Source organism: Setaria italica, chromosome III, assembly GCF_000263155.2.
Source record: "Setaria italica strain Yugu1 chromosome III, Setaria_italica_v2.0, whole genome shotgun sequence".
Taxonomy (NCBI): domain Eukaryota; kingdom Viridiplantae; phylum Streptophyta; class Magnoliopsida; order Poales; family Poaceae; genus Setaria; species Setaria italica.
Window position 1 is genome coordinate 12,120,209 of NC_028452.1, and position 17,765 is coordinate 12,137,973.

At 46.7% G+C, this 17,765-nt stretch overlaps 3 protein-coding genes across 3 annotated transcripts; 1 reads left to right on the forward strand and 2 right to left on the reverse strand.

Annotated features, from left to right (window-relative positions):
• The first annotated feature begins 6,395 nt into the window (after positions 1-6,395).
• On the forward strand, positions 6,396-8,353 carry LOC101772110 (ethylene-responsive transcription factor WRI1). Its single transcript, XM_004961325.2, has 7 exons — positions 6,396-6,631; positions 6,736-6,818; positions 6,935-7,032; positions 7,180-7,253; positions 7,333-7,383; positions 7,467-7,543; positions 7,658-8,353. Exons 1-7 carry the CDS (start codon positions 6,396-6,398, stop codon positions 8,278-8,280), a joined length of 1,242 nt encoding a protein of 413 aa, XP_004961382.1. The 3' UTR covers positions 8,281-8,353.
• Positions 8,354-8,585: 232 nt separating this feature from the next.
• LOC101772519 (mitochondrial outer membrane protein porin 2) lies at positions 8,586-11,753 on the reverse strand. The gene is made up of 6 exons (XM_004961326.3): positions 11,596-11,753; positions 11,399-11,466; positions 9,958-10,068; positions 9,753-9,842; positions 9,465-9,673; positions 8,586-9,211 (listed from the first exon to the last, which is right to left on the reverse strand). Exons 1-6 carry the CDS (start codon positions 11,645-11,647, stop codon positions 8,911-8,913), a joined length of 831 nt encoding a protein of 276 aa, XP_004961383.1. The 5' UTR covers positions 11,648-11,753; the 3' UTR covers positions 8,586-8,910.
• A 1,132-nt stretch (positions 11,754-12,885) lies between these two features.
• LOC101772926 (protein IQ-DOMAIN 31) lies at positions 12,886-17,125 on the reverse strand. Its single transcript, XM_004961327.3, has 6 exons — positions 16,966-17,125; positions 16,551-16,832; positions 16,067-16,270; positions 15,142-15,198; positions 13,976-15,032; positions 12,886-13,341 (listed from the first exon to the last, which is right to left on the reverse strand). The coding sequence occupies exons 1-6, from the start codon at positions 17,056-17,058 to the stop codon at positions 13,310-13,312; spliced, it is 1,725 nt and encodes a 574-aa protein (XP_004961384.1). The 5' UTR covers positions 17,059-17,125; the 3' UTR covers positions 12,886-13,309.
• Between the last annotated feature and the right edge of the window lie 640 nt (positions 17,126-17,765).

The following is a 17,765-nucleotide window of genomic DNA, read 5'->3' on the forward strand; positions in this document are numbered from 1 at the left end:
TTCGGTATGGCGCGCGGCATGTTATCACTCTGCGCTTCAAGTTCCAATCATTCTCCTGGAGAACCCAAATGAATAGCCCAGAGGGCCTATCATCACCAACCCTCTGTTCAGTAGTGATGCAGTGCAGGCAGCCCTGCGACTGACCAACGAAGATCACAGCACTGCTGCTAACCGCTTGAGGTACGGTGGGTGCGGCATCGGGATGATCCTGTGCGTCTTCCCTTCCACACCCACCTCGACTATCTCGTCTTCCCTTCCCAAGATCAAGTAAAGCATCCTGTTGAGAAAGGCTCCTGGCAAGGCACGTACTGAATCTCCATGGGAGATGCCGGTGTTGTCACCGTAACGCCATTGTTCAGATGGCCGCTGCCTGTCTTGGTCGCTCCAGTCTGTCTCGCTGTTAGTCCATGCCCCGGTCTTGGACGAGTAGGTGTGCACGGCCCTCAGGCGTGCATACCCCCAATCCGAGCAGAGTAGCAGGTGGAAGTGGGAGGAGACGGCCGGATCGAAGACCAAGTAGGTGTGCGTGTCATGGGTGCACGCCGGTGGGTGCGTGTCTTCAATTCCCAGACGCAGGTCGGCACGGCCACCCACTGCTCCGTAGCCGGATTGCAGAAGATGCAGCCAGAATCCCACGTGTCGGAGTCCTCCGACATGCGGCCGAAGAGGGCCCGTTGCAGGAGTCCAGGAGGAAGATGCCGCCCTCCCCGCCGGCATCATCAGGGAGCTCGTTGGCCAGGAATGCGAAGGAGGGGTCGACGGGAGGCGGAGGCGGCGCGGCGTCGGGCGGCGTCGTGCCCAGCAGGCTGACGAACTCCCCGAAATGTGGCTGGGGCAGGTGCCGCAAGAACTCCTCCCAGTCGGGGTCGGAGACATATCCGCCGTCGTCGTCGTGGAAGACGCCCTGCAGGGTCGGCGCGATCACCTTGCGGTGGAGCGGGCCGCCGTGGATCTCGCGCTGTGCCCTCAAGGCGAAGCCGCTGGCGCGGCCGGCGGCGGCGGCGACGCGCGGCTTGGTGGTGCCCATGGGTCCGTTGCTCTCCATGCCGGCGCTGCGATCGGAACGGGAGTCGGGAGGCGGTGCGGAGAGAGGGTCTGGGAGATGACGGCTGTACTCGAGGCTTTTGCTTGGTAGGGTACTTGTTGCGCCAAAAGCGCGGCGGACGTTTCGTACGTGCGATGAGGCTGGTTGCCACCGTGCGGCAAGCACGGTTCTTTAGCAAAATCCTCGTTACGATACAAAACCGCTCGAAATTAAAGCAATCCTGCGACAGGTACGAAAAATCATGAACCCCTTCAGATCATGAAGATTGATACTAACTGATGGAATAGACATATGTCTTTGCAATTGGTTTGTGGTCTCACTACCGGAACTGTGGGTTTGCCGAGTGCCAACTTCTTTGCCGAGTGTACTCTATCATGCACTCGGCAAAGAAGCTATTTGCCGTGTGCTAAAAAAAATACTCAGCAAAAAATGCGACACATGGTAAACAAATAAAAAACACTCAGCAAACATTTAAGAGGAAAACACTCGGAAATGAATAGAAATTTTGAACATCTTGTTCAGAAAACACGATCATGAACGTGTGGCCGATTGGTTTTTAAATTTTAGAAAAAGCAAACGAAGTCTGTAAATCATGAGATTTGTCATGATGTGATGATATCATATATGGAGGTTCTGGTAAAAAATTGAGAAGGTTTCGAACAATTTGTCACGCACGATGTTTACAAACCGAAGCATCTCAGAATAAGAGTCGTAGCGTTGAGAAGGAATCAGTAAGATTTGGAGTCAAAGTGACGGTCGAATTGGGGTTTGACTTCAAAACTTTTTGTACAAGCAATAGAGAAATATATATTGTTTCATGTGAAATTTTGGTAATTTTTTGGATCTATTTGATAATTTTAATTTATAAGGGTAATTATAGAATTTTAATTGATATAAATCAAATTTGAGTTGTAACTGCATAAATAATAGAATAATATTTGTAGAAAAATCATATATATATTGTTGAGTCAATTTCACAAGGTATTTTCAAAGTATATCGAAAAAAAGAAAAACACGTTATGGAAAATAAGGAAATGAAAATGTAACTAATATATTTGTCAAGTGCCTTAAACCCTAGATACTCGGCAAGGATGAGTTTGCCGAGTGTCAGATCGTGCCATGATCTGACACTCGGCAAACCCAGCTTTGCCGAGTATCCTAGATTCGACACTCGGCAAACTCAGCACGTTATAAGAGAGTCATCCGCCTCTCCCCCCAACCCTTCCCTCCCGCCCGCCCCCCCTCCCATCCCTCTCGCCGCCGCCACCCCCTCCCCTCCATCCCTCCCAGCGTTGTCTCCCCCTCCTTCTCTCGACCCCCCTCCCTCCCTCTCCTACCGCCGCCCCCTCCCCTCCCTCTCCCAACGCAACCCCCTCCCTGCTGCCCTTCCCCTTCCCCCTCTGCTCGCCCCTCACTGACAGTGAGGAGTGGCAGCAGGGCAGCGCATGCAGTGGCGCACGGAGGAGCGGTGTCCGGCGGCGACGGGGCCGCAGGCTGCAACGGCGGGAGTGCTTAATGGTATGTACTCTCTCTCTCCCCCTCCCCCCATCTCCCTCCCTCTCCCTCTTTTTTTTCACAGGTGGTGGCGGCAGCGGGCGGCGTGGTGGCGGCGAGTGTGGCGGTGGCGGCGGTGGTGCGGCCGAGGCGCGTGCGGGGTGGGGGGCTTTTTTATTTTTTTATGAAATTTTTTTGCCGAGCGTCGGTTTTAGCACTCGGCAAAGTCTTTGCCGAGTGCCAATAAAAAAATACTCGGCAAAGAAACTTTTGCCAGCATTGTACGCCGAGTGCTGGTTGTCGAGTGTTTTTTGGGCTTTGCCATGTGTCCACGACGCACGGCAAATCTGGCAATTCCGTTAGTGTCTGCTCGAAACAAATAAATCACGAAGAAATTTTCTTTTGCTATTATTAATGGACTTGTGCTTAATTTTAAATTTTGACGCACACCATGACGACACCATGTTAGGGGCCGGGGGGGATTTTCTATCGAGTCCAACGCTGCAACACACGCAATTGGCGACATTATGTAGGTAGCCTGCTAAATGGATTCCGTTTAGGGTTTTGCTAAGGTACTCCTAAATAAATGTGGACTGTCCATTTGCTTAGATTTGGATAGCTATTACCTCCGATCCTAAGAGGTAATCTAAGAAATATATATTTGTATAATTATTAATTTAGAAAATATGATAAAAATGCAAAATATCTTTCCTCAATTAGATCAGATGCTGTTAGATGTAAAGGATCCAGCCTATCACGATAGTTTCACGTTAAAGCAGATCTGACAAATTTCATATTCCGCTTTTGTTAACGTGACATGGTGCAAATCCCTGAGATCTTGTAACGTGTTTTTCACCTGAAATTATGGTGGCATGGTGATGGATTAAAACGTGGCATGGTGATGGGTTACAACGTGACATGGTGCACACCGCATGCAATTCTGTAACATGATCTTTCATCAAAGTGATAGTTGCATTTTGTGTAAAAAATATTCATGACTCAGTGAAAGGCCAAAGATCGCATTTTAACAACGGCATGCATGGACTTCTTCCAAAGAAAAAAAAATGACGGCATGCATGCTCGCATGCAGTTTGTTTGGAAAAATGATTTGAGGAGGATCTCTGAGCGTCGCCGATTTCTTTATTTTCTAATTGATGTTTTTCTATTTACAAAATGAAAAGGCCCATATTACCTCTTTGGAGGAACGAGGTGCACCGTAGCAAAGCCTGTTTAGGGTTTAATGGTTTTAGTGGGTTGGTTTTCTCAAGGAAGTTGTTTAGATGGGTTACTAGTAGGTTGATTCATCAAATGGTTTGGTTTGGTTTGGTTTGGTTTGGTTTGGTTTGGATTCCTCCTAAGAGGAAATGATCTGGGAGTGGTATAGAGTGGGTTGCATTGGTTTGATTCGCAAAACAATTCAAAGATCCGACTCATGATGTGGGGTCCACATGTATACACAAAACAGCAGACAGTTAAACTGAATTATCTCCAACAAATTTCGATCAATTTCGCTAGAATTTTAAGGTGTGAACAAACTCGAGTTTTAATTATAGAGCCCGGCTCTTGATGCGGGATCCACATGTATGTTTAGGCATACTATTTTGCATAAAATACCGGGAAGTCAATTTGAGTCATTTCTAACAAATCGATTAATTTCACTAGAATTTTAAGGTGTGAATGTGAAGTTTTAATTCTCAGGTACGGCTCTTGACGCAGGGTCCATATGTATGTTTAGCCATACTATTTTGCATAAAGTAGCGGGAAGTCAAATTGAGTCATCTCCAACAAATTTCGATCAATTTCGCTAGAATTTTAAAGTGGGAACGTGAGGTTTTAATTCTAGGATCCACCTCTTGATGCGGGGCCCACATATATGTTTAGCTATACTATTTTGCACAAAGTAGCGGACAGTCGACTTCGATCAATTTCGATAAAATTTTAAGGTGCGAACGTAACACTTCAGTTCTAGGGTCCGATTCTTGACGTAGGACCCACATGTTGGTTTAACTTTTATTTCAAATATATACGCGATTTTTATATGAGCCATAGATTTATGTAGCAAACTCATGAATTTTTATAATAAACTTATGAGTTTTATCAAACAGTAGGATGGATTAGCTTGGATTTATTAAGTTAGGTTAAAAAATAAATAAAGTTGATGTGGATCGGCAGGCCTTAGGCTATACAAATCTGATCGAGTCAACTGATAGGCAACATGCACGCGACGCCCGAAAACATTTTTTTAATTTCTACCAAAGGTGTGCATACGGTACACGTACAAAGTCACGTCAACACGGGGCGGGTTTGGTGTGCCTATGAGGCACGACGCCCGAAAACATCTGAGCCAGCCTCCGAGGCGCAAGGCTGCGAGGCACTGAGGTGGATTCAGCTCTCTATCCGCACGTGGTTTGGCGCCACGGGGGCGCACGCATGGCGCCATTCATTGCTGCGGCGTAGGGCCTGCGCCTGCAATAATGTAACGGCCGACGGAGTTGCCGAGCTGATCGTACTCTCTCAATACTCATCATGACTAGAGCTGGCTCATGGCACGCCGGCACGGCTTCGTACCGTGAAGCTAGGTAGAGTTTGCCTGTGCACATGTACCAGCTAGATAAATTTAAAGCTAGCTTTGCTTCCGATACTGTGCCAGCTCAACCACGACCCTCGCAATATATGTGTTTGTTTTTTATTGATGCTCATTTGCTTGCACATATTGTTACTCTCGTACGTTGAAAATAATTTTTAAAATTAATAGAGGAAATAAACCATTTTATATTAGTGTTGTAGATGAATTTTATGACTACTTGCGTCCACACGAGAACGCAACATTATTACGTTATGAATGATCATTATCACTATTCCATACATGTAAGCCATGATAGTAGTTCTGTTAGGCTATATGACACATAGAACGAATGATGTTACGTTGACACAACCTACAGATGTGCTAACGGGCCATTTTCGTGCCTTGTCGGTCTAAGTTACGTGTCATGCCACCCGTCATGCCGAGATCCTAAGCACATCACAACTCTCGCATTCGTGTCGTGCCAGCACGGTCCAAAAATTATGGTACCGTACCGTGCTTCAGGTCGTGCCAAAATACCGTGCTTCAAGCGACCCACTAATCATGAGCACGCAATCAAGCATTCCAGTGGAGCTAATAACTAACCATGAGAGGTCTTCTCAGTTGCCGAGCTCAAAAAAATATTCCAAGGACGAAAGGCACACGTCTCACCGGTGAGCCGTGCAAGACGCCAGTACGTCACCTCTCCGCGGACACGGAGGAGAGGACAAAGCGTAGCCGAGCGCCCGAGCCAAAAGCCCAGCACGGGATTCTCAGATGGGTTGCCGCTATCTTGTCCTCCCACGGGAAGACGAAGCCAAGCTTCCCTTGGACTTCTTTGGGGAATGATCCTTGGCCTCTTGTTGCGCCATGTTGGAAACGCAAATATGCTGTCGAGGAAAACGTAAAATAAAACACACCATGATCACACGCAGCGAAACGCAATCGATCTCCAGCCGCCATCATCAGAGATCAGACAAAGAACCGTTGCGGTTGGACTCGATGTTCCCGAACAGGAGCGCGGACAAAACCGCATAGTGAAGACAGGCGGAGCGTGGCGTGAAGCCCGCATGAAAACCATCAACGCCTTGTCGTGCGTACACCAGGCCAGCAGACAAAACCTGTCACCGGGCGAGTCAGTAGTGTAGATGTATATAAGAGAGCACCGGCAGGTTCGCTCTCTGGCGTCTCACCTCGCTCGCAGCTGCAGCGGCTTCACTGCTCCGATCCCACAGTTCGTGTGTTCGTTGCTGCAGCTACGGCATTTGGGAGCTCTGAAGTTGCTGGGCGGCCATGGAGAACTTGATGATGGTCAAGAACGAGATCGAGAGCTACGCGGCCGGGCCGGCTCCGGCCGTGGCGATCGGCGCGGCGGAGGGCGGCGAGGCGAGCCAGGTGGTGGTGAGGAGGAGGAGGAGGGAGCCGGCTCTGCTCGCGCCGATCAGCGGCGGCGCCAACGGCAGCGGCATTGGCAAGCCGGTTCCGAGCATCACCGTCAAGAGGAGCTCAAGGTTCCGTGGAGTCAGCAGGTAGCTAACAGTAACAGAAGCAAAACATGCGTACCTTCGAAATTGGAGTGCGTTTTTTTTTTTCCACAAGTTTGTAACCTGCATACTTTTTGCTTGCCATGCAGGCATCGATGGACAGGTCGTTTTGAAGCGCATCTGTGGGACAAGAACTCGTGGAATCCAACGCAGAGGAAGAAGGGCAAGCAGGGTAAGTTCTTGGGAAGTCTGAACTTCTCATCTCTTCTTGTCATGGTGGGCACAGAACACTATAAGTTAGAGATCAGATGACCAATGCTAGATATGTTGCTTGATTACCAATACCAGTCTATCTGGGAGCATACGATGAGGAGGAGGCAGCTGCAAGGGCCTACGACCTTGCCGCTCTCAAGTACTGGGGACCCACCACCTACACAAACTTCCCGGTAATGTCGCTGGAACAGCTTTACTATAGTGACACTGATGACAGACTGCTTCAGTTTGCAAGCAGCACTGAACAAATGGGCTAGTGAAGTCTGCCAGTTTGCATGTCAATGTTTACTGATTTGGTTTGATTGGTATGTTTATTTCAGGTCGTGGACTATGAGAAGGAGTTGAAGATAATGGAGAACCTTACGAAGGAAGAGTACCTTGCATCGCTGAGAAGGTGCGTACTGTCCCTGCAGAAGTATTACAGCAAAACGTTCCACCTCAAATTCTGAAATATGTTTCATTCTTCATGACAGGAAGAGCAGTGGCTTTTCAAGAGGAGTGTCCAAGTACCGAGGGGTTGCCAGGTATTACAAACATTTTTTAGAGAATTTTTCTTCAATTCTACATCTATACACTGAATGCTCAAGACTATTTAAAATGTTTTCAGGCATCATCAAAATGGAAGATGGGAAGCAAGAATCGGCCGCGTTTTCGGAAACAAGTATCTCTACTTAGGAACCTACAGTGAGTGATGCACCAACACACTTCTACCTTCCCAATCAACACAACCATGCACACAACTTCACATCCAGATCATCATCATCTTCATCAATTCATCACTAATGAAATCTGTTCCAGGTACTCAGGAAGAAGCCGCGCGCGCATACGACATCGCCGCCATAGAGTACAAGGGCGTGAACGCGGTCACCAACTTCGACCTGAGATCCTACATCACATGGCTGAAGCCGAGCCCAAGCGCCCCGGTCACCTTCAACCCCGAAGCCCTCATGATGCAAACTACTCCGGCCGAGCAGCTCCTCCCGGCGGAGACCCAGATGCTGCTCCCGCGCGGCAACCCGTTTCTGCTAGACCACATCAACGCTTCGCCGGCGGCGAGCAGCGGCGCCGGCGGCCAGGAGGCCTCCATGTCCATGATGATGTCTCCCGGCGGCGCGAGGAAGAGGGGTTCGCCCACCGCGCTCGGCCTCCTGCTCAGGTCGTCCATGTTCCGGCAGCTGGTCGAGAAGAACTCCGACGCCGAGGAGGCCGGGCACGGGATCGGGGAGGCCGCCGCCCATCAGGAAGCATACGAATACCACAACTTTTTTCAGGGAGAGGCTCCGGACATGTGCGATCTCTTCTCGTCTGGTAACAATGGCCGTGCGCGAGACGGCGGGTTTCAGGGAGAAATCGCGTGCTACGACGATGGCGAGAGATTGGATGGTTGGAGTGGTTTTGGCAACGTGTCATCCCTGCAATAGTCTTGTGTAAATTTCAAAAATTCCAAACTGCTAGTTTCCCTTCCACACCTATTCCAAACAGCTAGTTTCCCTTCCGCACCTAGGCTTTGCATTGATCATTGATCAACCAGGTTAATCTATGATAAATCCCGGATACGTTAGCACTTGATTTTGTCGAGTCAAATAACAAAATCAATAGAGTCAACTTGAGAACGAAATCATGATTGGTAAAACGATGCAGGTAGGATTTCAACTAACACAGACATGAGACAGCTGCAATTTGTAACCATCGAGAAGCAATCAAACAGTTGAAACAAGAGAAATAGTGACGATTCAAACTGAACACTCAGGATTTAAGAGGTCAACCAAACAAATATCATCCAGTATTAGACAACTTGAGACTCAAGTTGTCTTGACATGGTTTTCCACCAAAAAGGCCCGTGAATGGCAAAAACAGTTGGAAGCACGAATTAACTGGTAACAGAAACCCCTCAAGTAAGTCTAGAACAGGGTAACAGGCAACGATTTTAGTTTGTGGGATCAAGATGCCACGGCACCAAAGTTGAGCCTACAAGTTTAGTCCAGGCTTGTTTGTTGGACTTCAGCTGCAGATAAAAAAAACTAACATCCTAAAACCAGAAGCTGGTGACCTCAGGGCTTGAGGACCAGGGAGAGCCCGACCTTGGAGCTCTTCTCAATGGCCTTGGTGTCGACCTCCGTGGAGATGGTGACCAATGACTTGGGCCTCCACTCGTGCTGGATGAGTGCACTTGCCATGCCGTAGTTGTTGAAGCGCGCCTTCACAGTGGTCAGAGGGTCCAGGGCGTGCTGTGTCCCAAAGGTGAGGGTGTTCTCATTGCTTGAGAAGCTGTGAGTAAGCTCTCCTCCAACAGCTGTGGTTGAATTCACCAAGTGGTAGTAGGAAGCAGCAAGGCTGTCACCCTTGTTGTTCCTGAAATGCGAAACGAGCTTAGTGTTGTAGCCTAAATTATTTCTGTTGATTGCAAATTTGTCAAAGCCTGTGCTAGTATGTACAGAAGATAGTAAGAGAAGCAGAAACAAGGCATAACATTTGACCCTCACAATTTTTCTGCTTTACAAATTCCCTAGAGAAACTACTCACTGCTAAAGGGCAAATGGGTTTCCTTGGACATAACATAAACAGTTCAAATAAGAATTGTTAAGCATTAGAAGAAACCACTTACAGAGTCGCTGCAGCAACAAAGTCACCAGCATTGTAGCTCAGTCCAGCATTGTATTTGGTTAAGTCCCCAGATGAAGTATCAAATGAGGCATCAGCACCAACAGCAATAGTTTTAGTTCCAAATACACCAGAAAGGTTAACAACAGGGTTTGCATTAAGACCAACGCTAGCAGCTACACCAGCATGATGGTGCAAGTACTGGAGTTCAGCCTAAAAAGACAAAAGGGAGGAGATACAGTCAAGAGTGTGAGTTCAGTACTTAAATTGCTTGACCTAGAAAGGAGCATACCTTTGCTGATTTCTGGTACGGGAAAGGAATGCATAAAATTGCCTTCAGGCCTGGTGTGCCCAGCTCATGAACTGTGAAAGTAGTAGTCACCTGGTGAAAGGGTAAACATGGGTTATTTGTACAGAAATGGTCGCAACTGCTTTTAGGAAGTCTGAAATCAGTGAGACGTGGTAATAAATGAGTAAGAACAGATATTTCAACTTACATTTGATTCTGAAGTTGCTTTCACGTCCACTGTCACATTTTCGTGCTTCAGCTGGCTCTGGATTTCACTGAAGATAGCTTCATTTTTCCTCGTGCTTGCAGCAGTAATGGCCTACAGATGACATAAGTGAGCATAACTAACACAGACATGGGAAATCAATATTCAGGCAGTACAACAATGGCTATCCAAAAGTTATATGACAAAGAAACATCATAACAAAGACAAAGCTCTGCATGAAATAGGAAATGCAATGCATTTGTAGGTTTGCAGCGTGACAAGTAACATGCACAACAATGTCACGAACCCAGTATATAAGATAAAATAATGAGTACAATGATGACATAAAGCACAGATGTCTTCAGACAGAGATCAAAAGAAATACATATATGTAGTAAAGCAGCATATTCTGCATGTTAGACATGCATCTAAAAAACTGGAGACGCACATGCAACTCATATTCCAAAAATCAAGTCACGAAAGGAGCAAGAAGAATAGAAACTATAAATACATGAAACTAAATAGCTGGTGTATTCACAAAAGACAGTTATCAAACAAGCAAACTACAATATCTTCATGTTCCCTAATAAACAGTAGTAAACAAATCAAACACGTCACTACAAGAGAATACTAATCAATGGATTCTCCATCGAACCTTTTATCCAACTAGCAAAGTACCCATAGCAACACTCCACATTATCTCCTAGAATTTCTACTCTTTAGTACCAAACTAACCACATCCTACATTCACAACATACCCAATGAATTAAATAAGGAAATCCAGCACGAATTCACTAAAGCAACATAAGAAATCTGAGTTACCGATCATTTGCATTATCACATATACTGAACCACTGGGAAACAAAAGACAAGAAGATTCATTTGCGTTAGCACACATCCTGAACCACCGGGAAACATGACACATGCATGGACTAAACATACCGGAAAAGGAAAAAGATACGCCCAAGTTTCAGTGGCAAACACCCTCCGCATTTGACATCCACAGCATGTATATTATCCACAGATCGAATCATGCCACACAAGCTAATACATTCTCTATGTAATCTCAAGTTATTGGAAGGATAATCAACACTACATCTACAACATAAGCCAGCGGACGCCAAATCCTAAAGCCAAGATCCACACAGAAACAACAGATATAACTGCAACATCAATAGCACATTACATTGCGCACCAAAGGCCTGCACGAATCATGCCTATAGGAACTAAAAGTCAAACCGTGACTGAAGCCCATCTCAAGCTCCAAACTACACAGACACAAATCTTGCCTTTCAAACTAAAACCGAACCACATCCACGAGCCATCGCAGCTCGATTTTAAGGAACTACGCCGCATCCACTTGGACAACAAAATACCATCACCACTAAGAAAAATCTACTTGGAGCACACCAAACCAGAGTAAAGGCACGATGCGAAAACTTACAGCTCCGTTCGAGGCGTAGGTGGTGAGCGTGAACTTCTGGTCCGTGTGGTAGTCCTTGTACAGGAGATCTGCCATTCCAACAAGAAAACAATGCAAAAAGAAATAGTATTAGCAACCCGCGAGCTCAACCAAGCACCGCGGAACAACCCCAGCTTGAAAGCCCCGAATCCCGCGAGGCAAGATGAAGACGCTCGTACCTCTCGCCTTCTTCCCGATCTCGGTGTAGAGCCCGGGACCCGCGGCGGCCATGGCTGGCGGAGGAGGAGGCGGCACCGGCGGCGAGGGGTGGGGGAAGGAGAATGGGAAGGGGAATTTTGGGGGGTCGGAGGCCTAGGGGTGGGAAGGGGAGAGGAGGGCGCCGCTATTTATTGGGGGAGAGGAGGGGGACGGCGCCATGCGCCGCACGATGCGAGATGGGCGGTCTGGATTCGATCTCGCGGCGGTGTTGTTGCTGACGTTTTCTTGAAGAGAAAGAAGCAGCGAGAATTTATTTCTTCTCCGGCGAGGCTGTGTTGATGCGCCATCGTGTTTGGTCTCTAGCTTCTAGGAGCCTTGGACTTTTGGAGGGCCCTTTGGAGGCCGAGGGAGGTTGGTGACCGGTGAGGGGAAAAGAACAGCTCGTTTACCTTTGTTTCTTGAGTAAAAAGATGGTGCCCGATCCTTGGTTTTACTTTTTACAGCTTGCGTTTTACAGTATTAGAAGTTTAAAAGTATGCATCCGCAAAAAAAGATTTCCAATCTCTCTTCTCTTCGCATGATTTTGATCATTTTTGAAAATATTAAGTACTTTTTATTTTCTCCAAAGTTAATATATTGCAAATATAATATAGGTCGTGGCCTGCAAGAGGCATGTTCATGTTTTATCGCGCGGCCCGCTAAGCTACACAGGCTACAGCCCATCCGCTGCGGGTCCTTAAACTGGGCCAGAAAGATAGGCAGGACGGCGACCGGGTGCCCGGCGTCTGCAAGACAGCAAGACTGCAACCCTGCAAAGACACACACACGATGTATCTGTTCATCCGTTAGAATCGCACCAACTCTACACCCAAATACTCTGTGAAAGGTTTCCAGTGGCATGTGTAGTAGGGCGTTGAACCTGTCGTCGGATTTCGGCCAGGCGGTTTGGCATCGTTTAAGATTTTTGCTAAACAACTGTGCTTGCCGCACGGTGGCAACCCTCTCGGAATAGCACCTCATGTCCGGCGCAGACCCGACCTGCGTGGGCGATGTGGCGCCAATCCAGTAACACGTAGGACCGCCGGCGACATCTCAGCAGTCAGCAATCCAGCTTCACCAGAGCAAAAACCCAGAGGCAAACAGCGTGGTGATAGCCCGCGGTTACCACACCGTGGCGAGCACCGTCCTGCTCAGAGAACCGGCGACGCCAGAAAGCTGCCGGTCACCGAGACAAGCGCATCATGGGCTCATGGCCATCGGCGTTGCAGGACAACCAGAACAGGAAACTGGAAGCCAGGAAAGAATGCGACTACTAGCAAATACTGTAAGTAGCAATCAAGGACATCAAATCATGGATGGCACACAACCGTCAGTCAAAACGCAGCCCAGGATGCCCAGACGGGACTGAGATTGTTCAACTCGATCCATACAGGTTCCGATTCTCTCTAACATCAGCAGCTCTCTCAACAAGCAGGAAGGGGGTATGTCCTCGGGACCAAAAAACAAACTGGGAAGACACTTCAGCTATACATCACAAAAGGCTGGACGGAAAACCCTATAAATAAGTCACAACTTGCAGCAGGTTCAGGCGTTCAGGACAACAAAGCCATCGTCGCGGGATGATGAGAACATCTTTTTTACATCACAAGCAAAACAATCTGAGCAAACTGCAGACACCTTCCAACCAAACGGTTGCGCTGATCAAATGGGGATTTCACAGTTTGGTGCGCCTCTTCAACGTCTCCACTCAGCTTTCAGGGGTCTCTCTGCAGGCATTTAGAAGAAAGAAGGGAATTAATTGGAGACGTGACTGAACAAGACTACTATATGCAAGTAAAGAACATTTAAATAAAGATTAATCAGCAGTATTAATACATGATCAAATTTGTGTATGCCCAATGAAACATTATTTTCTTCTCGGGGCAAATATAGGTACGAGTTTCTAAATAATAACAGGCATAGAGAAGAAAAGTGCACTTTGAAATATTCGTTGAAGCTGCAATGAAAGGAGCATGTAATCTCATTTTCTTCCAAAGCATTTAAAAAGGTAGCTAACATTTCAAAGCCCAGCAATGTGAAAAAAGAAAAACGTGGGCATGGAGGGATACGTGACCTCAGATTCTAAATGGATGTGACAGAATATAATGTAGTACAAAGCAACAAAATTAACTCCTTTTCTGTCAGCTTCTAAACTATCATGTGTCAAAACTTTATGTAAAATCAGCCACATTTGCCCTTATATTGAGACATCATAATAAGTTCGAGCAGCATTTGTTTAGGTTGAAATAGCATAAAAAACTCTATGCAGGTTTTATAACAAGAAGATCGTGCTTATTATGACAAGGCATGTGATAGACATACAGATGTGATGAGTTTTCAAAGATTTTCTTTCCTACTTACCACTTGCATCTCTTGATGACAGCATAGCCTTGTCACCCTTCGCTCCATCCTTTCCACCAGCATTGGTTGGCCTTTGTGTACGTGGAGAATGCGAAACCATCTTACCATTAGTAGAGGAAGGAAGAGAGTGACGGCGAGTGAAGCCATTTTTCTCTGCTGAATCAGAGCTGAGTCTCGGTGAATTCTGTCCCCGCAGTTTCGCCTTTGCAGATTGTGTTGCAGCCATGTAGCTGGGCAGAGCTGGAGAATTTTTGGAACCATTTTCAGGATATTCTGGCTTAGTTGAGAATGAAGACCTCCTCTTGCTGCCTTTAAGGCTTTCAGTAGAAAGAGGTTCTTCTTTGGACCTCTGTTCCGTATCATTCACCAAAGCATTTTCTTCATTGTTAATGTCTTGCAGTGGCATAATTTCAGCTGGTGGAGTAACAACAGACAGTTCATCAACTTTTTCTTCATTTATGACTGGATCTGAAGCAATTTCCTCATCAGGCTGGAGATCAGGTACCAGAATAGCCATCTTTGCATTATCCAATAGATTAACATTCTGGGGCTCTTGACTCTCGGGGTGAACCGGAACTTGCTTTGCACTTCTTAGTGGTCTGTCACATCGGACCTCTTGATCATCAGGGATCTCAGGTGCTGGATTAGATACCTTTGAGGTTTCTGCCATGGAATTAGTAACCTTCCTAAGGCTACGTTTAACCTTCTCAAGTTCAGTTAACTGTCCATCAGGCACTGAATCAGCAGGAGCACTACTCATTTTCCTTGGAATCCGTTTTGTCTTCTCAATTTCTGTGGTTGTATTTGTTTGTGAAGGCTCAAATGGTGTTGCAGAGCTCTTCCTAGCATTGCGTTTTAATTTCGCTGACTCAGTTTCCATTGCATAACTGGCCTTCCTTGCATGTGGCTTCGCATCAGTGCCAACTCTCTTTGGTTGGGAAATGGGCTTCCAGACATGACTAATGGTCCACCTCTCCAACCAGTTGAAGGCTGAATTAGGGTCCATCTCATCATACTGAAAGTGAAGAGCTTCAACCACAATTGGTGAAGATAGAAGCTACAGCACAGGCAAAATGATTGGAGTTAGCACAAAATGCCAAACTGTAGAGACAAATATCTTTTGCTTTGTACATTCAAGCCCTTGTACAACTGTATTCTGAGATTACCTTACGAGCAAAAGCATTTGAAGATAATTTCTCCTTCCATAAATCAGGTTTAGCACCCTGCAAGGAAAAAAGATCACACAGTCACCACTGTTGGGTCCCACATTAATTACAAAAGTGGATGTTGTGTCAGCAAATCATGCAGTTTTGATCACCATTTAAAAAAGAAAGGAGTTCCTGCACAATATCCATATTGCCACTGTAAAAATATTTCTTGCTTTTAAGTTGAATATCAAGGTAGGATAAAAAATGTACATATATAGTCATCTATTTTTGCCGTTTGCTTTGAAATAGATAAGAAAGTTCCTGTCCGAGCCTCCAAGGTAACCGCAAAAGTGTAGCGAATGAAAAAAACAGATTTATCTTCAATTCAAAGCAACAGTGCCTAGGTATTCAAGCAATGGAGCAAACGAATTTCCAGAAATACTGCATGAATCATGTATGGGGCACAGAAATGTTCCCAATTTCCAATTATGCACGCAGCATTAGCAATTTGATGAAACAAGGAGATATAATATATACAACTTTAGAATTTATGCCAGGAGCAGTCTATACACACTAACTTCTTGGCATTTTGTCATCCAGAAGGGAGTTATCTAATTGAAGGTTACTCCAATACTTCCTTATCAGTGCCGCACGAATAATATGGACAGCAATATTAGAATGGAAGAACATTTTATTAGAAATATGTAATTTGAAACACAATATCTTTATTTAAACACACGGTTAGTTTTGTATTTGCTACCCATCAACCAAATATCCAAAGAAATTTCCCTATAGATCTTGATGGAGAATAATGGCAAGTACCAGTGTGACCTTAACTAGTTTGAGAAACCATAACAGAAACCAGTAAAATGGATCAACATGTACTTTTCTGGTTTAAAAAAAAGAAAACCATAGAATCAACTGTGATTGGTGAGGAACTTACCCCAAAGTTCTGTTGGGTCAGTTTCCGACTGGCATGAATGGCAGCTTGAGAAAGTCTGACATTCCTTCCACGGATCAGGGCTTGAAAATTCACAATCAACCATGTTGCCCGGAGAGTTGAAACAGCTTGCCTCCTTACAAGATGCCCCCGAATCAGAGCCTGAAGTCTTATGATCCCTTTCAATGCACGGAATGCTCGGCGTGCCTGGACCAGTACCACGATACCAATTAGCACCATACTAAGCCAAGTATCTACAACAAGAATAGTTATGTATTGCTCTATCACAGCAGTTTCAAAGGCTCAAAGCATCAATGTCACAGTAGTGCAGCACAACATTTTTTATTTATCTTATTGTTTTTATATGAATGACTCTAAAAGAGACTTGGTGCAGTGATAGATAACACTAGAACATGGCACAAAGCCACAAACAGATAGTACAAGTAATAAGCTAAGCGAATCAAAAATAGAGAAAAATAAACATCACCAGATAACCACGGAACGCAGCTTGCGCCTTCACAGCCGCTTGCTCTTCCCTCAACCTCTCAGCATCATTGGATGCATCAGAACCCACAGTGTCATGCTTCTCCAAATCTTGATTGACATCAGGCACTGCAACTTCACCTTGCACGCTGGAATTCTCACCCTTTGGCACCTCCCGCACGGCCTCATTGTTGTGGGCGCTAACAAGCACAGGCTCCGAGATAACCGGAGAGCTCTCGGAGAATGCAGGCTCCTTACCAGCATACCCTTTGTTGCTTGCACCCTTCTGCACGTGGAAAACAAACGCATCAATCACAAGAACAGATCTCTAATCCGTAGCTGCAGCTGCATAACCCGACACACGCCCAGAAATTCGAACCGTATCACCATTCTGAAACTACACAAGAATAGCAACGTACCGATAAGTCCTTGGCCTTGGTGGAGCCGGACCTTGACGACGACTTCTTCCCGAAGAGCACGGACTTGATCCACTTCGCCGGAGACTTCCCCATTGGAGCCAAATCCGCCGCACGCCGGAGGGTTCAGAGGCTGCAACAGAACCGCACGTCAGTTGACAGATCTACACAACGACCAAATTTCACCGACACAAACCCACCAAGAAACGCAGCAAGCAACCAAAGCCCGGATTCTGACAACAGCCCCACCCCAGCGAAAGCAACCTTGCAGAGGATTAAAAAATCACAAAAAAAGAGAGAAAAAAAGAGAAAAAACGACGCTTCAAAGGCGCGCCCCGCGAACTCCCACAAATGCAGCACCAAGGAAGCCAAATCCACGGTAAAAGGCACCGAAACCACCACAGAGGCGCCCGAAACACCGTTCCCTGCACCCCCAAACAGCACAGATCTAGACGGCGGCCGGAGGATGCGCGCCGGATCTCAGAAAGCGTCGCCTCGCTCACCTGAGGCCGCGGCGGCGCGCCACCCTCGCTCCCCCTCTCTCTCTCCTCCCTCCCTCCCTCCCCCCTGCCTGCCTGCCTGCCTACACAACCATTCCAGAGAGAGAGAGAAGAGAGAGAGCGGGTCAGTGTGGGAGGAGGCTACTGGCGTTGGCTCGTAGTACTGCGCCGAAATGGCTCCCAGAGGAAGAAATGAGCTGCGCGGAAAAGAAAAAGGAAAACAAAAAAAAGATAAGAGGCCGAGCCACTAGGAGTCTGGAGAGTGTGACTGAGCTAGTGTGCGGGCCCCACCGCGCAACGGAA

What these genes read in the sequence shown, in the direction of transcription:
- LOC101772110 (XM_004961325.2), top strand. Translation starts at nt 6,396, where the DNA reads ATGGAGAACTTGATGATGGTCAAGAACGAGATCGAGAGCTACGCGGCC. An exon ending in GAGGAAGAAGGGCAAGCAGG is followed by an intron (nt 6,819 to 6,934) that starts GTAAGTTCTTGG and finishes TACCAATACCAG; the next exon opens with TCTATCTGGGAGCATACGAT. An exon ending in TCTCTACTTAGGAACCTACA is followed by an intron (nt 7,544 to 7,657) that starts GTGAGTGATGCA and finishes AATCTGTTCCAG; the next exon opens with GTACTCAGGAAGAAGCCGCG.
- LOC101772519 (XM_004961326.3), bottom strand. Translation starts at nt 11,647, where the DNA reads ATGGCCGCCGCGGGTCCCGGGCTCTACACCGAGATCGGGAAGAAGGCG. An exon ending in AAGCAACTTCAGAATCAAAT is followed by an intron (nt 9,843 to 9,957) that starts GTAAGTTGAAAT and finishes CCCTTTCACCAG; the next exon opens with GTGACTACTACTTTCACAGT. An exon ending in TTTGTTGCTGCAGCGACTCT is followed by an intron (nt 9,212 to 9,464) that starts GTAAGTGGTTTC and finishes TTCGCATTTCAG; the next exon opens with GAACAACAAGGGTGACAGCC.
- LOC101772926 (XM_004961327.3), bottom strand. Translation starts at nt 17,058, where the DNA reads ATGGGGAAGTCTCCGGCGAAGTGGATCAAGTCCGTGCTCTTCGGGAAG. An exon ending in CCAAGGCCAAGGACTTATCG is followed by an intron (nt 16,833 to 16,965) that starts GTACGTTGCTAT and finishes TTCCACGTGCAG; the next exon opens with AAGGGTGCAAGCAACAAAGG. An exon ending in CTGCGTTCCGTGGTTATCTG is followed by an intron (nt 16,271 to 16,550) that starts GTGATGTTTATT and finishes GTACTGGTCCAG; the next exon opens with GCACGCCGAGCATTCCGTGC.